Here is a 14,638-nt window from a genome sequence, read left to right as displayed (position 1 = left end):
ATTCTCTTCTCTTCCATCGTTGGCGTCCTCCGTATGTGGCCGATCTCTGGCCACATGCATAAAACATGATTAGTCAGGAGGGAGATGTTCTTACCAGCCACTGTTTTCAAACATGGTGGGGGGAACATGGTGGCTTTCACAAACTGGTGCCCACTCCTATGTATTTTTAATAGATTAATTATAACGTTATGATAATAAATCAATTTGTTGGGAGATATAATTACACACTATGTGTATTTATGAGTACAATATCCTTTAAAAACTTACTGACTGTACCTTTAATGCAACATTTCTTTAGACTGATTGAGCCTAGCAACAAAAAAATAGGTCTACTGCACACTGGAACTAAAATGGCATGAAGACGTCTTGTATTGTGCAGTGTTAGAGTGTTTAAAGCATCACTTGCCTCCCCATGATCAGATTATACAATGCAGTGCACTCTAATCTTAGGTAAGGAAGCACTGCTTTAAAAATCTGTTGCACTGGGCTGGAAACTTAATCAGTAAATAATTATCTAGCAAGAAATGAGAATCAGCAGGTTTGCTTTCAATAGTCTCAACACTGTGATTACTTTTGGGAAACTTTGATCTGGAACTCTCAGAATGTGAAATCAAACTGGCTGTTTTGTTGCAATCAGTGATTTGAAAGGCTGCACTGACATGATCAACAACCACAGCGTGATTAGCTACAGTACAAAATGACTGATGGTGTAAACACAGTTAAATATTATCAAAGATTTTATTATAACCTATAATTTTAGAATCAAAAATCAAACATTTAGAATTTTTTTTTTTTTACAGAGTCCCCTGATGACCTATATGGGAGAAAAATATCACCAGGTGATCCCAATATTGCTGCCACAAAATTAGTAGTGTGTGGCCACAAGTCCAAAAAACCTTCTTTTTCTTCTTTTGATTGCTTGCTTTTAGGAGTCGCCACAGTGGATCATCTGCCTCCATCTCATCTGTCCCGAGCATCCTCTGTCACACCAGCCTGCATGTCCTCCTTCACTACATCTTCTCTGTGGTCTTCCTCTTTTCCTCCTGCCTGGCAGCTCCATATTCAACATCCTTTGTCCAGTATATCCTCTCTCCCTCCTCTGTACATGTCCAAACCATCCAAACTGCTCAACCTGATCTGTCCCTCTGATGTGCTCATTTCTGATCTTGCTCACTCCCAATGAAAATCTCAGTATCTTTAACTCTGCCACCTCCAGCTCGGCATCCTGTCTCTTTGTTAGTGCCACTGTCTCCAAACCACACATCACAGCAGGTCTCACTACAATCTTGTAAACCTTCCCATTTCACGTTTGCTGCCATCCTTCTGTCACAAATAACCCCTGACACTCATTTTCACCCACTCCACCCTGCCTGCGCTCTTTTCTTCACCTCTTCTGTGCACTGTCCGTTGCTTTGGATTAGTTAAACTAATCTACCTTCACTATCTCCACTCTTTACATGTTCACCTTCCTTACTCACACACATATTCTGTCTTGCTTCTACTAACTTTCATTTTTCTTCAGTCCAGAACATACAGTAGCAGAGGTACATGCTGTACCTCCACCTCTCCAGGCTCTCTTCCACCAGCTCCCTACACGCATCACAATGGTGCCTGCGATCATCATAGCCCACGGAGACTCCTGCCTGACCTCATCTGTCAAAAATTGTGACCACCAGTTAGTAACATACTAGAATGCTATAATTAAGTTAACTTAATCAAGCACAGGGCAGGGATAACTATAGTGTGGCCTGTTGTTTACTGCCAGCACCTGAGGATTAATTGGGCATTGATTTACTTTTATATTTGATTTTATTTTCATTTTGGGATGAATTATAATGACATTGCTTGACAAACATTGTTACATATGCACTGCAATCAGCAGGTCCCCAGAGTGGGTGCTGTTTTGGCAGGTTTGGGGAGGGAAAAAGTGACAAATCAAAATGATATACACATTGGCCAATGGCCAGGTGCTACCTGTTAAAACTAAATCAAACTGCCACAACAAACTAAGCTTTATTTATGTTGTATTTATGTTTCTGCATTTATTATGGATTGTGTTGACTAGACCTGCGCAATATGACACATAATACCATCGCTCAACAGACTTACAATTAATAAGTATTAAAATGTGTATATTAGCTTTACAGTTCCTCTACAGCTTTAATAGGTAAACTGCTAGAACTAACACTAAACAGCCTAATAAAATGATTTTGATACACAGTATTTGGTTGCACAGGCAGTCTTTTGCAGTATTTTTTTTTAATAGCAGATGCTCCTATTTTAATGATGATGAAAATATTATTAATTCCATCAAATTACCAACTTGTAGAAAAGCAATAATATCTTGTGGCTTTGTATTATATTAAGAATTCATTATGTTTGATGTCCGCAAATTAATCAGGCTTTTTGTGGCACTGACTAACACTGACAGCTTTCATATTGGAAAAGATTAAACTTAATCAGCCATCGAACAAAACAGGCTGATAAAAAAAAGCACCAGTGGATGGATGCCCCCCCCCCCATGACACATCTTATCTATAATGTCCTCCACCACTGCCAGAATCAATCACTACAATCACATGTTAGGCAAAAATATACCACCCCACTTGTGTTTATTATCATTATTACTTGCCAGCTAATCAGTGCCTTGTATAAAAGACTATTCACCACATGGTATGGTAAGCACTACAAACCCTCTGCCATGTCAGAAATGGTGAGGTAGGGCATGTTCATTTACTCCTTGCCACTTAGAAGAGAATAATATGCAGATAAACCTGGTCAACTAATTACGGTAATGATTGCAAAATGTTCAGAGCTGTGCGGGCAGATAATCAGTGAAGCATCACAAGACTGAGCGGTAAATATGCTAATTTAAAGCTGAAGTAAATAGATGCTTGCCCCCCCCCCCCTTTTTTTTTTATTTCATTAGTTTAGCCCTGCAAGTTAACAAAATGCAGAAACACAGCACACTAATCTCACATACATCCACTTCACACAGCACGCTTCATCAGAGAGAAACATTCATTAGATTGGATGGATATTAGAACAGCCCTGGACACCACAGGCAGCTTTTAAAGCTCGGTTTGGCCCAGCAAGTTGTAGAGGAGCACGTTTTTATTTGCAGGAGCTGCAGAAAAACAGCTGCATGCAGTCCCACACAGCCAATGTGTCCTCTTAAACCGACTCATGAGGTGTGCTGGTCTTCCTAAATTCAACTAAGCCAGTCCACAAACACCACCAGTGATGTTAGATATGACCCGCCCCCCCTTTCAGGATTCAAACCAACCACCTTCCTCTTCCTCTTTCTCACCTTCAGGCTAAAACTGCTTGCCTGCCTTTCATCTCCCCTCTGCCTCTCTGTGTCTGCCTCCTTGTGTGGCTGATGGACGGGATCACAAGGCCCCGGCTAAGTGACTGTGCCGTCTTGACACATCTTTTTGACAAGGTGAGAACATCTGCACGAGGAGTGACTATTCCACTGAACGCATATTGCTTCTAGTTACCTACCCTGCTCATACCTTGACTGACAGCAGTGTGGTGACACGTTTTACATATGATGGTAAAAAGTGAAGGAAGACAGGGGATGGCATATTAGTACTGCTTCTTTAATAGACTGCGTGTGAGACAGGAACACTGAAAGTGGTCGAAGCACTTGTCTAGGACTCCCAGAATTTCCAGTTCCCTCCCAGCTTGCAAGGCTGCTGTCAGTCCACCTGGAGATTGGCTGAAATCACATCTGCAGCAAAAGGAAATGAACTCCAGGATGGAGAGCTGTCAACACCGAGGCTATAAATCTAACAAACACAAATCCCTCCATCTGTACATCCTGTTTCCAGCCAGCTTTCGTTCTGCAGGAAGAATTTTTTTTTCTCTGTAGAATATTTTTTCACAATAGAGTGCAATAAAATCAGAAAAGCTCAGGTTTTCTACCCTTGTGTTTGGCAAACACAAAACAAAGCTGGCACTGAAATTGACTTGCACCACCTGGCCCAAGTAAGTGTGCAGGAATGGCTAAAGAAAAGGCTGTGTGTGTGTGTGTGTGTGTGTGTGTGTGTGTGTGTGTGTGTGTGTGTGTGTGTGTGTGTGTGTGCGCCTGTGTGTGTGTGTGTTGTTGTGTCTGCAGTGCTGGTGGTCATTGCTCATGATTTCAGTGCTTGATGTGATCATGCACACCACTTTGATTGGCTCATTTTAAGCTTCTTATCCACAAATGCCATGTGCGCGCGCACCCACCTCCACGTTGTTATTCCTCCCCATGCACGTACTGACAGCAAAATTCACCTGCAAAGGCAGGTGCACAAGCGCGTACCCCGTCCATATGCACGCTCACACCAAACCATAAAAACTGGCACATGTGGGCGCGCACAACAACAGTTTGACACACACTTGTCTGCATTGGCATTTTCGCAGCGAAGCTGGAGAACAGCAGCGGCAGCGGCAGCTTGTGGCATCTTCATCTTTTCTTTTGTAAACTATTATCACATCCATCTGCTGCTGTTGGGAAATCATTTAAATATATGGGTTGTATGAAGGGGATTCCTGCCCACAGGGTAAAAACAACAAGAAATAATAATTACTATTACTAATAATAATCAAAGACTGCGAAAAACACAAGCGAGAATCTCTTGAGTGGAGAAAATCTGACCAGTTTGCCACAGTGTCATTACTCCCAGTCACACATAAGACGTTACTTGCGGGCTTTCTGTGCGGTCTGTAAATAAATCCAGAATCTCTCCTCTTTTCGTGACCCTGTCGCCGACTCGTTCACATTAACAGAACCGGCTTATCCTGCGAGAAAATGACTGATCTCATCATGCAACTTTGACAGACGCAAGCGAATACGGACCTTTAAAGAACGCTTGCACTAATGAGGATAAAGCTCCGAATAAAAACAGGTCGAAGGCGAGCTGCAGGGACCGCTCGCAGGACGGCGCATCGTTCTGTACAAGTTCGACTACAATGAATTTTTTCTAAGTGTTGTTCAACTTACCAATGAGAGCCAGCTGTAAAAAGTACAGTCCGAGGAAGTCCATTATGGAGTGCGACATTAATTCAAATGGATGCAATCCTGGGCGAGTGACGGCGTGCGAGAATAAAAGCCCGCTGTTTGTTGAAACTGGCACCGAAATTAAGAGCGAAAAAAATCGCAGCTATTTCTCAAGTGATGACTGTCCACTTACGCTGACGCCGGAATCCACAGCACTGCGTGAAAAAACATAAGCGGAGCAGAACATCATTTTTTAAGCAGACAAACTTTTGGCGTGGAGGGGAAATGGGTTACAGCTGCGCCAGATAAAGACACTGACTCCAAATCAGCGTAACACCGCGGAGGGAGGAAAAAAAAAACAGTTCGTTCTTTACATGGATCAAATCTTGCGCGTATTGAACATCCCCGAACGTTTCATCAGTACGTCCAGAGCGGCTGCTTCCTCTCCGCGTCGCCTCCACCTGCGCGCCGTCTGGAAACTGCGGCTGAATCACTGGCGCGCTGCTTTGCGCACTCCGACCTGCGAGTCAGTCCCCGCTGTGATCCTCTGCTCCCAGGCGGGCCGGCCGGAGATGCCCAACCCAGCTCGTTTAAAAATCCAATCTTGGCCAAAGTTAAAATAGGACAAGTTAAATCGATAGCCTATTTCATACTGCCATAAAATGGAAACAACAAACCCGCATAAAATGGTGCATAGCCTGCATGGGTGGGTAGACCATATCCACACTTTTCTGAAAGTAGGTTATTCCCCCCCCAAAAAAGAGTAAGTACCATAATCAACTTAAACGAGAATCAGCGAGGCAGCTGAGAAAATCTTTATAGGGGCCCCACAGAAGCAGAAGGAGCAGCAGTGAAAAGAGCCAGGCTGACTCACGGTGTCGGTCTCCTAATGGTTAAAATGAAGAGACCATCTTGCAGCCAGCATGAGCTGTTTGAGGCTACCTGCTGTCTAAAGTGCTCATGCTGGTCTCTTTTCAAAACAGAACAAAGAATAACTATTTTGTTTTGGGTTTTGAGGACAGTGAGTCTGATTTACGGTTCAGGCATGTACTATTATTATTTTTGAGACTTAGCCTACTTTTAATCTACAACAAATGTGTTTGCATCCCACCCAGAATTAGTGAATTAAACCTGCACAAGTTACACTCCAAAAGTTGTGGAGAATATTTGCATCCTACATACTGTTCAATTTTTTTTTTCTCGAGCATTTAAGCCCACACCAGATGAGAAATACATATTTGAGCAGGTCCTCTTTTGGGAGCTCTTTTTCCTCTTCAAGCTTATTTGGCGGCATTTTTACACTTTGAAACTGTGCCTGTGCAGTATGTTAAAAAGGCTGACAATCATGGAAACGTGGGAAGGATCGTGCCCAATTTCTAAGAAGAAAAGAAAAGAAAAGAAAAGAAAAGAAAAGAAAAGAAAAGAAAAGAAAAGAAAAGAAAAGAAAAGAAAAGAAAAGCAGAACCTCAACATCTTTTTAATTATTCTACTTCTTTTCTGAAAGTAGGATTTGCTTATACTGAGGCAGCAGGGAGGTTATACTGTAGGAGGTGAGATGTTTCAAGGAGCATTTGTTCTTCAAGGCCAGTAGCATGTGTTGCTCAGGGACCACTGCAGATTCCCTTGTTATTTTTTTTTCACTTTACTTTTCTCAAGTGTTTTTTTTAAACTATATTTAGATTTTCTTTGAGCCTGAAGTTACATTTGATTGCTTACCGCTCATTCTAATATACAAAAATACAATACGCTGTAACTATAAGAATGATTATGACAATTATAGTATGCTAAAGAGTCAATTGATCAATGGAGCTTTGTGGGCATATGCAACACTTTTGAGTGAGGATAAAAATGAGCACATTTTAAATATATCAGAAAAATATATCCCATTGTGGGGAAGTAAAGTAAAAAACAAGCAAACAAAAAAAACATTTAGAGTTGTTGAAGCCTCCTGCTGTATGCCGTGACCTGATTTGCCAAACTGTAACTCTCCTAAGAAGCTAGTGATCACTCAGTGGCGTTCTCTGCAAGCCACAGATTGGTGTCCCCATGAAAAAAACGACATTCAGCACAAATAGGACTTTACTATAAATAGGAAGCTTTTGTCTGTTGCAGCTCTGTGCATATAATTTTGAGATCATATTTAACAAGAAACAAAGCAAAGTCTTAAAAGAAACTTTTGTTTTTTTTACCCTGGAAAGTCTGAGGTCTGGATTTTGCAATTGTCCAGCAGTGCATTAACTAATCAGCTCCACGTCAGCTGGTGGCTAACTGCCTTGCTCAAGGGCAAGCTGGCTGGGAAAACAGAACGATCGTTTCAGGGTCTTCATGTGCTTCCAGTTTCAGTGTTCCCCCCTCTCCAAACACCTCCTGAATTACAGTGTGTGCCCAAAAAAGATGGTGTATTGATTCCCACCTCTGCCCCTTGAATCAAACACTCCCCACACTGGATCGAATCTTTCTAGAGAAATATCTTCTGCGTCCCTGCCCCTGCTCCAACTCTTAATGCAACTCAAAAAAACCTGCCTTGCTCTTAAAAGGGCCCTTACAAGGCTAAGGCAGCCCTCTAATCGGAAGGTTGGTGGTTCAATCCCTGGCTGCTCCAGTCTGCATGCCGAAGTATCCTTGGCCAAGATACTGAACCCTGTGTTGCTCCTAATGTGTTGATCGGAGTGTGTGTGTGTGTGTGTGTGTGTGTGTGTGTGTGTGTGTGTGTGTGTGTGTGTGTGTGTGTGTGTGTGTGTGTGTGTGTGTGTGTGTGTGTGTGAGAATGTTAGATAGAAATCACTTTAATGTACTTGGATGAATGTGTGTGTGAATGGGTGAATAAGACATGCTGTATAAAGCGTGTTGAGTGCTTATCAAGAATAGAAAAGCGCTACATTGGAACCAATCCATTAACCATTTTACAATATTTGCAACACTGATGTCATAAGCTTGGAGAGGATGTGGGACAAACCCCTGCTGGGTTGGCCATGCAACAGTAGAAAAATCTTATGGGCTGATTGAGAGGTGTTAATGCATTCAAATTAATGCCAGCTCCTGAGTTCTTTTTTTTCTGTCTGCCTACTGTTACACAATCTTGCTTAGACACATGGAGAGAGAAATTAGAGGGTGAGACTGGGAAGGAAAGAGAAAAAACAGAGTGAGATGCGATGCTGCACCACCTACGCACCACCATTTTAGTGTGACTCCACAATTGTGATCGAGTCACTTTGTAGTTGTGTTATTGACCAGCGATGGAGCTGAATCAGACACTGGAACGGCTTTCAAGGCCGTAGCACATAAACAAAGACTTGCTGGGCAAGGTACAGTTACACGATAATGACACGTGGCCACTGCAGTACAGCACTCTGTGTCATGTCCATGAAAGCTTGTCTCAGTCTCACATCTTCTTGTTTAAACTTTACATAATAGCTTTGCATTTTTACGAACACTTGAGCTACCCCCCCATTACTAAATGTATATAAATGATTAGAGATTTTTGTTGTAGAGTATTTTAGTATTTTTGAGTGTTCTGCTTTCCCTTTGCTGTTTGCAACACCGTAAATTTCCCACAATGTGGGACAAATAAAAGAGTATCTTATCTTATCTTATCTGTCAAGGAAGTTGTGTTGTTGGTAGCATTTACACATCATTCTGTCTGTAAACACAATAGCTCGAAAAGTTTTGATTGAATTCTGATAAAACTTTGCAGGGGTGTTAAGTGGGGTCATGTTAATAATCCATTAAACTTTGCCTTACATCCACCAAGGTCACCTTAATGATTTATTGGTTGAACGTTGAAAGCCTTATAACTTTATAAAGCATGATTCTTTCAAGTGTGGTGTGTATTGTCAACATAGAAAGTACTGTATAAAGATTTAAAATATGTCACATTTAACCTCTGACCTCTCCTTCAAAGTCAATACATTGATCTGAAGGTTAAAGTTATAATAATGCTCTATAGAGCTATTTGAAGCTGTTTCTTACTGCCATAGTTTGTATTGACAACATATTGGCATATAGGGAATGATATATGGGGGTTCTAAATATCACATTACTTTGGACCTCTGACCTCTTCTTCAAGGTCAATTGAGCTGCCTAGTTAGATAGAAAAATACTGTGGTATAATATTATGTAATAAGCTAAAGTTATTTGTGTCCAGTCATTTACAAATCAGTACTTATTATTATCATTATCTGCTCCTACATGTTTTCATAATCAAAGTAAACATCTGTCATGCTGCCTTTATCTGAGCAACAAACTCTTTTTCCAGGCTAAATGAGCATCTTCTAAATTAGTGAGCTTACGGGTTATCTGCTTTAAGCTGTGCATTTGTGAGTTATACCACGCAGTCAGGCCCTTCTGATTTGAGGCTTTCCTTTTCAGAGGAGCCACAGTATCCAAAGTCATACGCAGTGAGGATGTAAAAGTATTGACGAGATAATCGACCTCACTGGGAGCAGAGTTTAGGTACATGACATTGTGTTGGCACATGGCACTGAAACTGCACCAAGCAGGACTTCATGGCCCTAAAAAGGCCATGAAGTCCTGCCACCCTCCCCAACCTGCAGGACATTTACACCAAGCAGTGCAGGCTGAGGGCCATGAAGATCCTAAAACAGCCCAGCCACCCCGGACTCTCTCTCTTCTCCCTGCTCCCACCAGGCCGGCGTTACCGCTGCCTGAGGACTAAGACTGAAAGGTTGAAGAAGAGTTTTTACCCACAAGCCATCCGTCTGCTCAACTCTGAGCCCTAACTGGACCATTATTGCACAATGTAAATATTATAATATTCCATGGCTCCCGCAGCCACTTGTTTTTCAAAAACACTCATAGCAGGCAGCGGTTTTAACTGTGCAAAGAGGCGAAGCTGGTGTAAAGACGGTGAGCTCAAGTAGTGCAAAAGGAAACATTTTTCCAGCGTCCAAAACAGCAGCTTTTTCTTTTAGTGACCACCATTAAAATCTTTACTGGGAAACAGCTGGAGGTCCTTCATCAACCACCTGATCAGCAAGTGTTAAGGTGAAGGAAAGAGAACTTTGTAGCTGCTCCATCCACCGCTGTTTGTTCACACGGTGAAAAACTGCAGTACGGAAATTAAAATATGCAGATAAACTGTTAATAAAAAAAGTATTTCTTATCTGATTACTCGATTAATCGATGGAATAATCGATAAAATACTCCATCCATCCATCCATTCACTTCCGCTCATCCTGTTCAGGGTCACGGGGGGACTGGAGCCTATCCCAGCTGTCATAGGGCGAGAGGCGGGGTACACCCTGAACAAGTCGCCAGCCTGTTGCAGGGCCAACACAGAGACAAACAACCTTTCACACACACATTCACGCTGTCATTCACACCTATGGGCAATTTAGTGTAGCCAATTAACCTAACCCCAGTAAGTGCATGTCTTTGGAATGTGGGAGGAAACCGGAGTACCCGGAGGAAACCCACGCAAGCACGGGGAGAACATGCAAACTCCACACAGAGAGAGGGAGAGACCTGGGCCAAGGTGGAATCGAACCCAGGCCTTCCAGATGTTACTCGATACTCGATTAGGCAAATACTCGATTACTAAAATAATCGATTTATGCAGCCCTAAACCAGATACTTTGGATGGCATTACCTTTCCCACCATTAACACTGTGAGAAATCTTGGAGTCATTTTTGACCAGGATATGACCTTCAATGCACATATTAGGGCTTTTTCTTTTTTTTGCATTTATGCAATAACTTTAAAATTAGAAACATTCTTTCTCAGCGTGATGCTGAAAAACTAATTCATACATTTATTACTTCTAGGCTGGAATAATGTAATTCATTACAATCAGGCTGTCCTAAAAGCTCTGCAGCTAGAGTACTGACAGGGACTAGTAACAGAGAGCATATTTCTCCCATATTGGCTTCTCTTCATTGGCTCCCTGTTAAATCCAGAATTTAATATTAAATCCTTCTTCTTACATACAAGGTTTCTTCCTGCTACACGGGAGTTTTTCCTTCCCACTGTCTCCAAGTGTTTGCTCATAGGGGGTTGAAGAATAGCTTTGAATGTCCTTCAAGAAGCTTGGAGGACTATCCCTGAATACTATTTAAAGAAACTACAAAAAAGCTTGCCTAAAAGAGTTCAGGCTGTGCCAAAGAATAAAGTTGGACATACCAAATGTTGATTTTTCAAGCTTGTTAAAGTTCTGCAAACTCTGTTTTTGCCTTATATACTGTATTTGCTTGTATGTTTGCATATGTTTCAATAAACTGCTGCAACTACTTACCATTTTCTTAGCAAAATATAAAGAAATTAGTGGTGGCTCAAAATTTTTGCGCAGTACTGTGTATGACATCCTGTCATGGGTTCTTAGCACTTAAACTGTTGTGCAGTAAAGCAAGTTTAACCCACTGGCTTTCAGCAGTATAACTGAGGGCAGTGGGGCAGCAAGAAGAAATGAGGGTCAAGAAACCTCCCTGTCACACTGACTTTCTGTTTAGTCCAAAACACTTTTCACGTCCTCCTCTTTGGCAGAATCATAACTGAAACAACTGACGATTTGAACTGATGACACTTTCCTTGCTGTCACACTGATTTCGGCACATTTTCAAATTCTGTCCCTGCTGTGGGCAATATTATCAAGCCGTATCACTACAAAATATTTCCCGCATGCTCTAGCCTTTAAAGGCAGTGGAGACATCGTTTGTGAGAAGTGATTTGAAATCTGAGTAGAATGAAACTCAGCACGTCACTTTTCAGCATTGTCTCAGCTGACAGATTCCTGTGAAAAGGAGAGACAATAAACTGAAAATGTTTTCTCACTATTAATGTAGATAGTATTGCACTTTATATTTGGAATGGATGCTGAAATAAAAAAGCATATTTATTTAGGTCATGTGCTTCAGAATTGTACTGAATGTGAATAGATGGCACCTACTGCACCGTTCCAGGAGAAAGTTCCTTGATGTCTTCCCACACAAGTATAAATATGTGTTTGCGGTTGGTTTTGCTAATATCGTGAGGCAGAATTTCCTCCATATTTTTCTCTGTAGTCTTCTCTGTACTTTTCATCATTTCTTCTGTGCTGCATTTATGGCTTCTTCTGAATTCTGTGTGATATAGCAGTTTTATAAAAGCTTACACAATCTGACACACTGCTTTAAAGAAATCCCCAAAAATTCTAATAATATAATTAGGATTTGTTCACATATTAAGAAAGAAATAAGGAAGAACAGATAACTACAATGCATGTTCCCAGCGCTTTAAAACACTGTCACACTGACTCACTGGTACTGACTGTGTCCGCTACCTTAACTTGAGTGGGTCTAGCTGTCCCCACATCATGCAGCCATACAGGAAGAAAGGTGGTATCTAAGGATGAGGGGTGGTGGTGGTGGTGGGGGTGGCTGAATCTCTTTTTTTCTAACTCCTCTCCTTCACCTTGATGGAAAACATCATTAAGTCAAGGAAAGGCGTGAAGGAGTTTGGAAAAGTGAAGCACAGTGGTCAGAGAACCTGACTGCACTCACACTAGACTGGTTGATGATGTGATGGTGGATGTTGTTGACATGAGTCTGCCGTGCTGAAATCATGATTTTAACATGGACTGCAAAAATCTCATCTCATAGACTCCCATGAGTCCTTAGTGTTTAAAGAATTCACACAGATTTTATTATGGCTGCCAACAAGATACTTCCAGGTCAGTTCACTTTGTGACAGGGGAGATATAGATCTAAGACTAACTTTTCATATTAAAATTACAAAGTCTGTATTGTACCATATTCTTTAAATATATGCAGTATGAAATATCAAAACACAAAGAATGTATGTGCTCACTGGGACTTGGTGTTATGATGAAAATCCTTCAGTTTTGGCTGCAAAACCAGGCAGTGAAGATGCTTGGGAAGGGGCAGGTGCACTCTCCATTGATAATAATGTCCTTGCTCTGCACATTGTTGCACTGGACAAGCATGAGAGCAAGGTTAGGTTTAGTGCCACCTGTGCAGTGACAGCATTAAAAGGCTCCATATACCTCACATAAATGAATCGGTAACTTTTGCACTCTGAAAGGAGCCATTTTTCATAATGAATTCTTTTACTTTTTAAACTTCAAGGATATTTTTGCTGCTGTACTTTTATCAGTTTAATACTTTCAGAACTTTTAAGTGAGATGGATGATTTTTTGTATTCACCACAGCGTGTATCTCATTTGAGACACTGTCTGTCCTTAAGGTTAGATAAGCTTCCAGCTGCTGGCTACAACAATGATTAGAGTTTGTGGTGGGCAACATATTTCCACGTTGCCCCTCAAGCATGGGGCATGTCATCGAAATGCCAGCCTGTCACCAGCCTTTCCAGCAACAACGAAGACCCTTTGAAGATGAAGCTGAATATGAGAAGCCTCGCCTGCAGTGGTGCCAGTGTACTGCAGCATCAGCTTCTGCTGTAACCAGAAACTGGCAGGAAGGAAATGCTGCCAAATGAGTCTGTGGTGTGTTTGGGCTTTTCGAGGCAGGCCTGGGGTGTAATTGCAATCATATCTGCCCATCTCAGTGGGCAGGTGATGAGAAGGATTTGCACGAAAAGAAGTGTGAGGCGCAGAGACCAAAAGACCCATATGCCCTTGGCAACTCGGGGCTTTTTTCATGATGTGTTTGCAGGGGCATATTTCAGATGCACAGCGAGGATGCGTGGAAATGGATAAATCAATGAGGCCATCTGGGGAGAGGAAGTCAAGATGAGAAATGGTTTAATGCTGACGTTCATTCGACAGTAGCCTCACAGACCTAATTATTTCATTCATTACGGAGATGAAAGAAAAAGAAAGAGAGTCTTGTTATTTTCATGACACAAATGAAACCCCCGTTTAAATTAGTCTTTAAGGAAGTTATAGGTCATGCAATATTTGTTGGTCGTATTCTTTTGAACAACCAAACAACTGATTTCTTTCATTATTTGACAGTTGCACTAACAGAGGTTGTGAGTCAGCATTTTTTTTTTCTTGGGTAAGGTTTAAAATAAGGAAAGAATTTAAATCTGGCACAAACGACAAAGGTACAAAAAGGAACACGTGTAATAAAAATGACCTTGTACTTTGCTGTAAGTGCAGGATGTCTAAATTAAGGGCCCAGTTGCCATGCATATTACTAAATATCATCATTGTCATTGTCTGCCCTCTCCAGCTGAGTCAGTAGTCATCACACACACACACACACACACACACACACACGCACGCACGCACGCACACACACACACACACACACACACACACACAGTCGCTCACATTCACACTGCAGTCTTAATTAGAAAGCTATGCAGCAACAACAGGCCATCTAACCATCAGAGTAATTTAAAAATGTAACCAGCACTCTGTGTTCTCAAAGTCCATAATCTGGTTAAACCGTGACACCGTCTATATGCCAAAATGCAAAAGCCTTGATTCTGTCATTTGATAAATGAAACTGTCACTGTGATTTGTTGATCAAACACAGGGGATGCAATGCTTTGTTTCACCAGTTTAATGACAGAGGTTGGGTAAACACATATATTGCAAACCACAGAGAACAATCAAGTTATACATCCAGCTGTAACACTGCTATTGCTGAGCATCTGACTCATTATGATGAGCGGACAAGAAATTTGAGCTAATAGGCTGCATACTATAACGCTTAATGTCGACAATAGCC

At 41.6% G+C, this 14,638-nt stretch overlaps 1 protein-coding gene across 1 annotated transcript in view; it reads right to left on the bottom strand.

Moving 5' to 3' along the window:
• The window catches only part of gfra4a (GDNF family receptor alpha 4a), a 144,294-nt gene extending 139,044 nt beyond the window's left edge, over positions 1 to 5,250 (bottom strand). Inside the window, exon 1 of the mRNA XM_030719048.1 lies at positions 4,991 to 5,250. Within this exon, the coding sequence (XP_030574908.1) occupies positions 4,991 to 5,048 (58 nt within the window). The 5' untranslated portion in view covers positions 5,049 to 5,250. The remainder of the gene's footprint in view (positions 1 to 4,990) is intronic.
• Between the last annotated feature and the right edge of the window lie 9,388 nt (positions 5,251 to 14,638).

Source organism: Archocentrus centrarchus, chromosome 22 (assembly GCF_007364275.1).
Source record: "Archocentrus centrarchus isolate MPI-CPG fArcCen1 chromosome 22, fArcCen1, whole genome shotgun sequence".
Taxonomy (NCBI): domain Eukaryota; kingdom Metazoa; phylum Chordata; class Actinopteri; order Cichliformes; family Cichlidae; genus Archocentrus; species Archocentrus centrarchus.
Note: the sequence above shows the minus strand (reverse complement) of the source record. Positions and strands in the feature narration are given on the sequence as shown.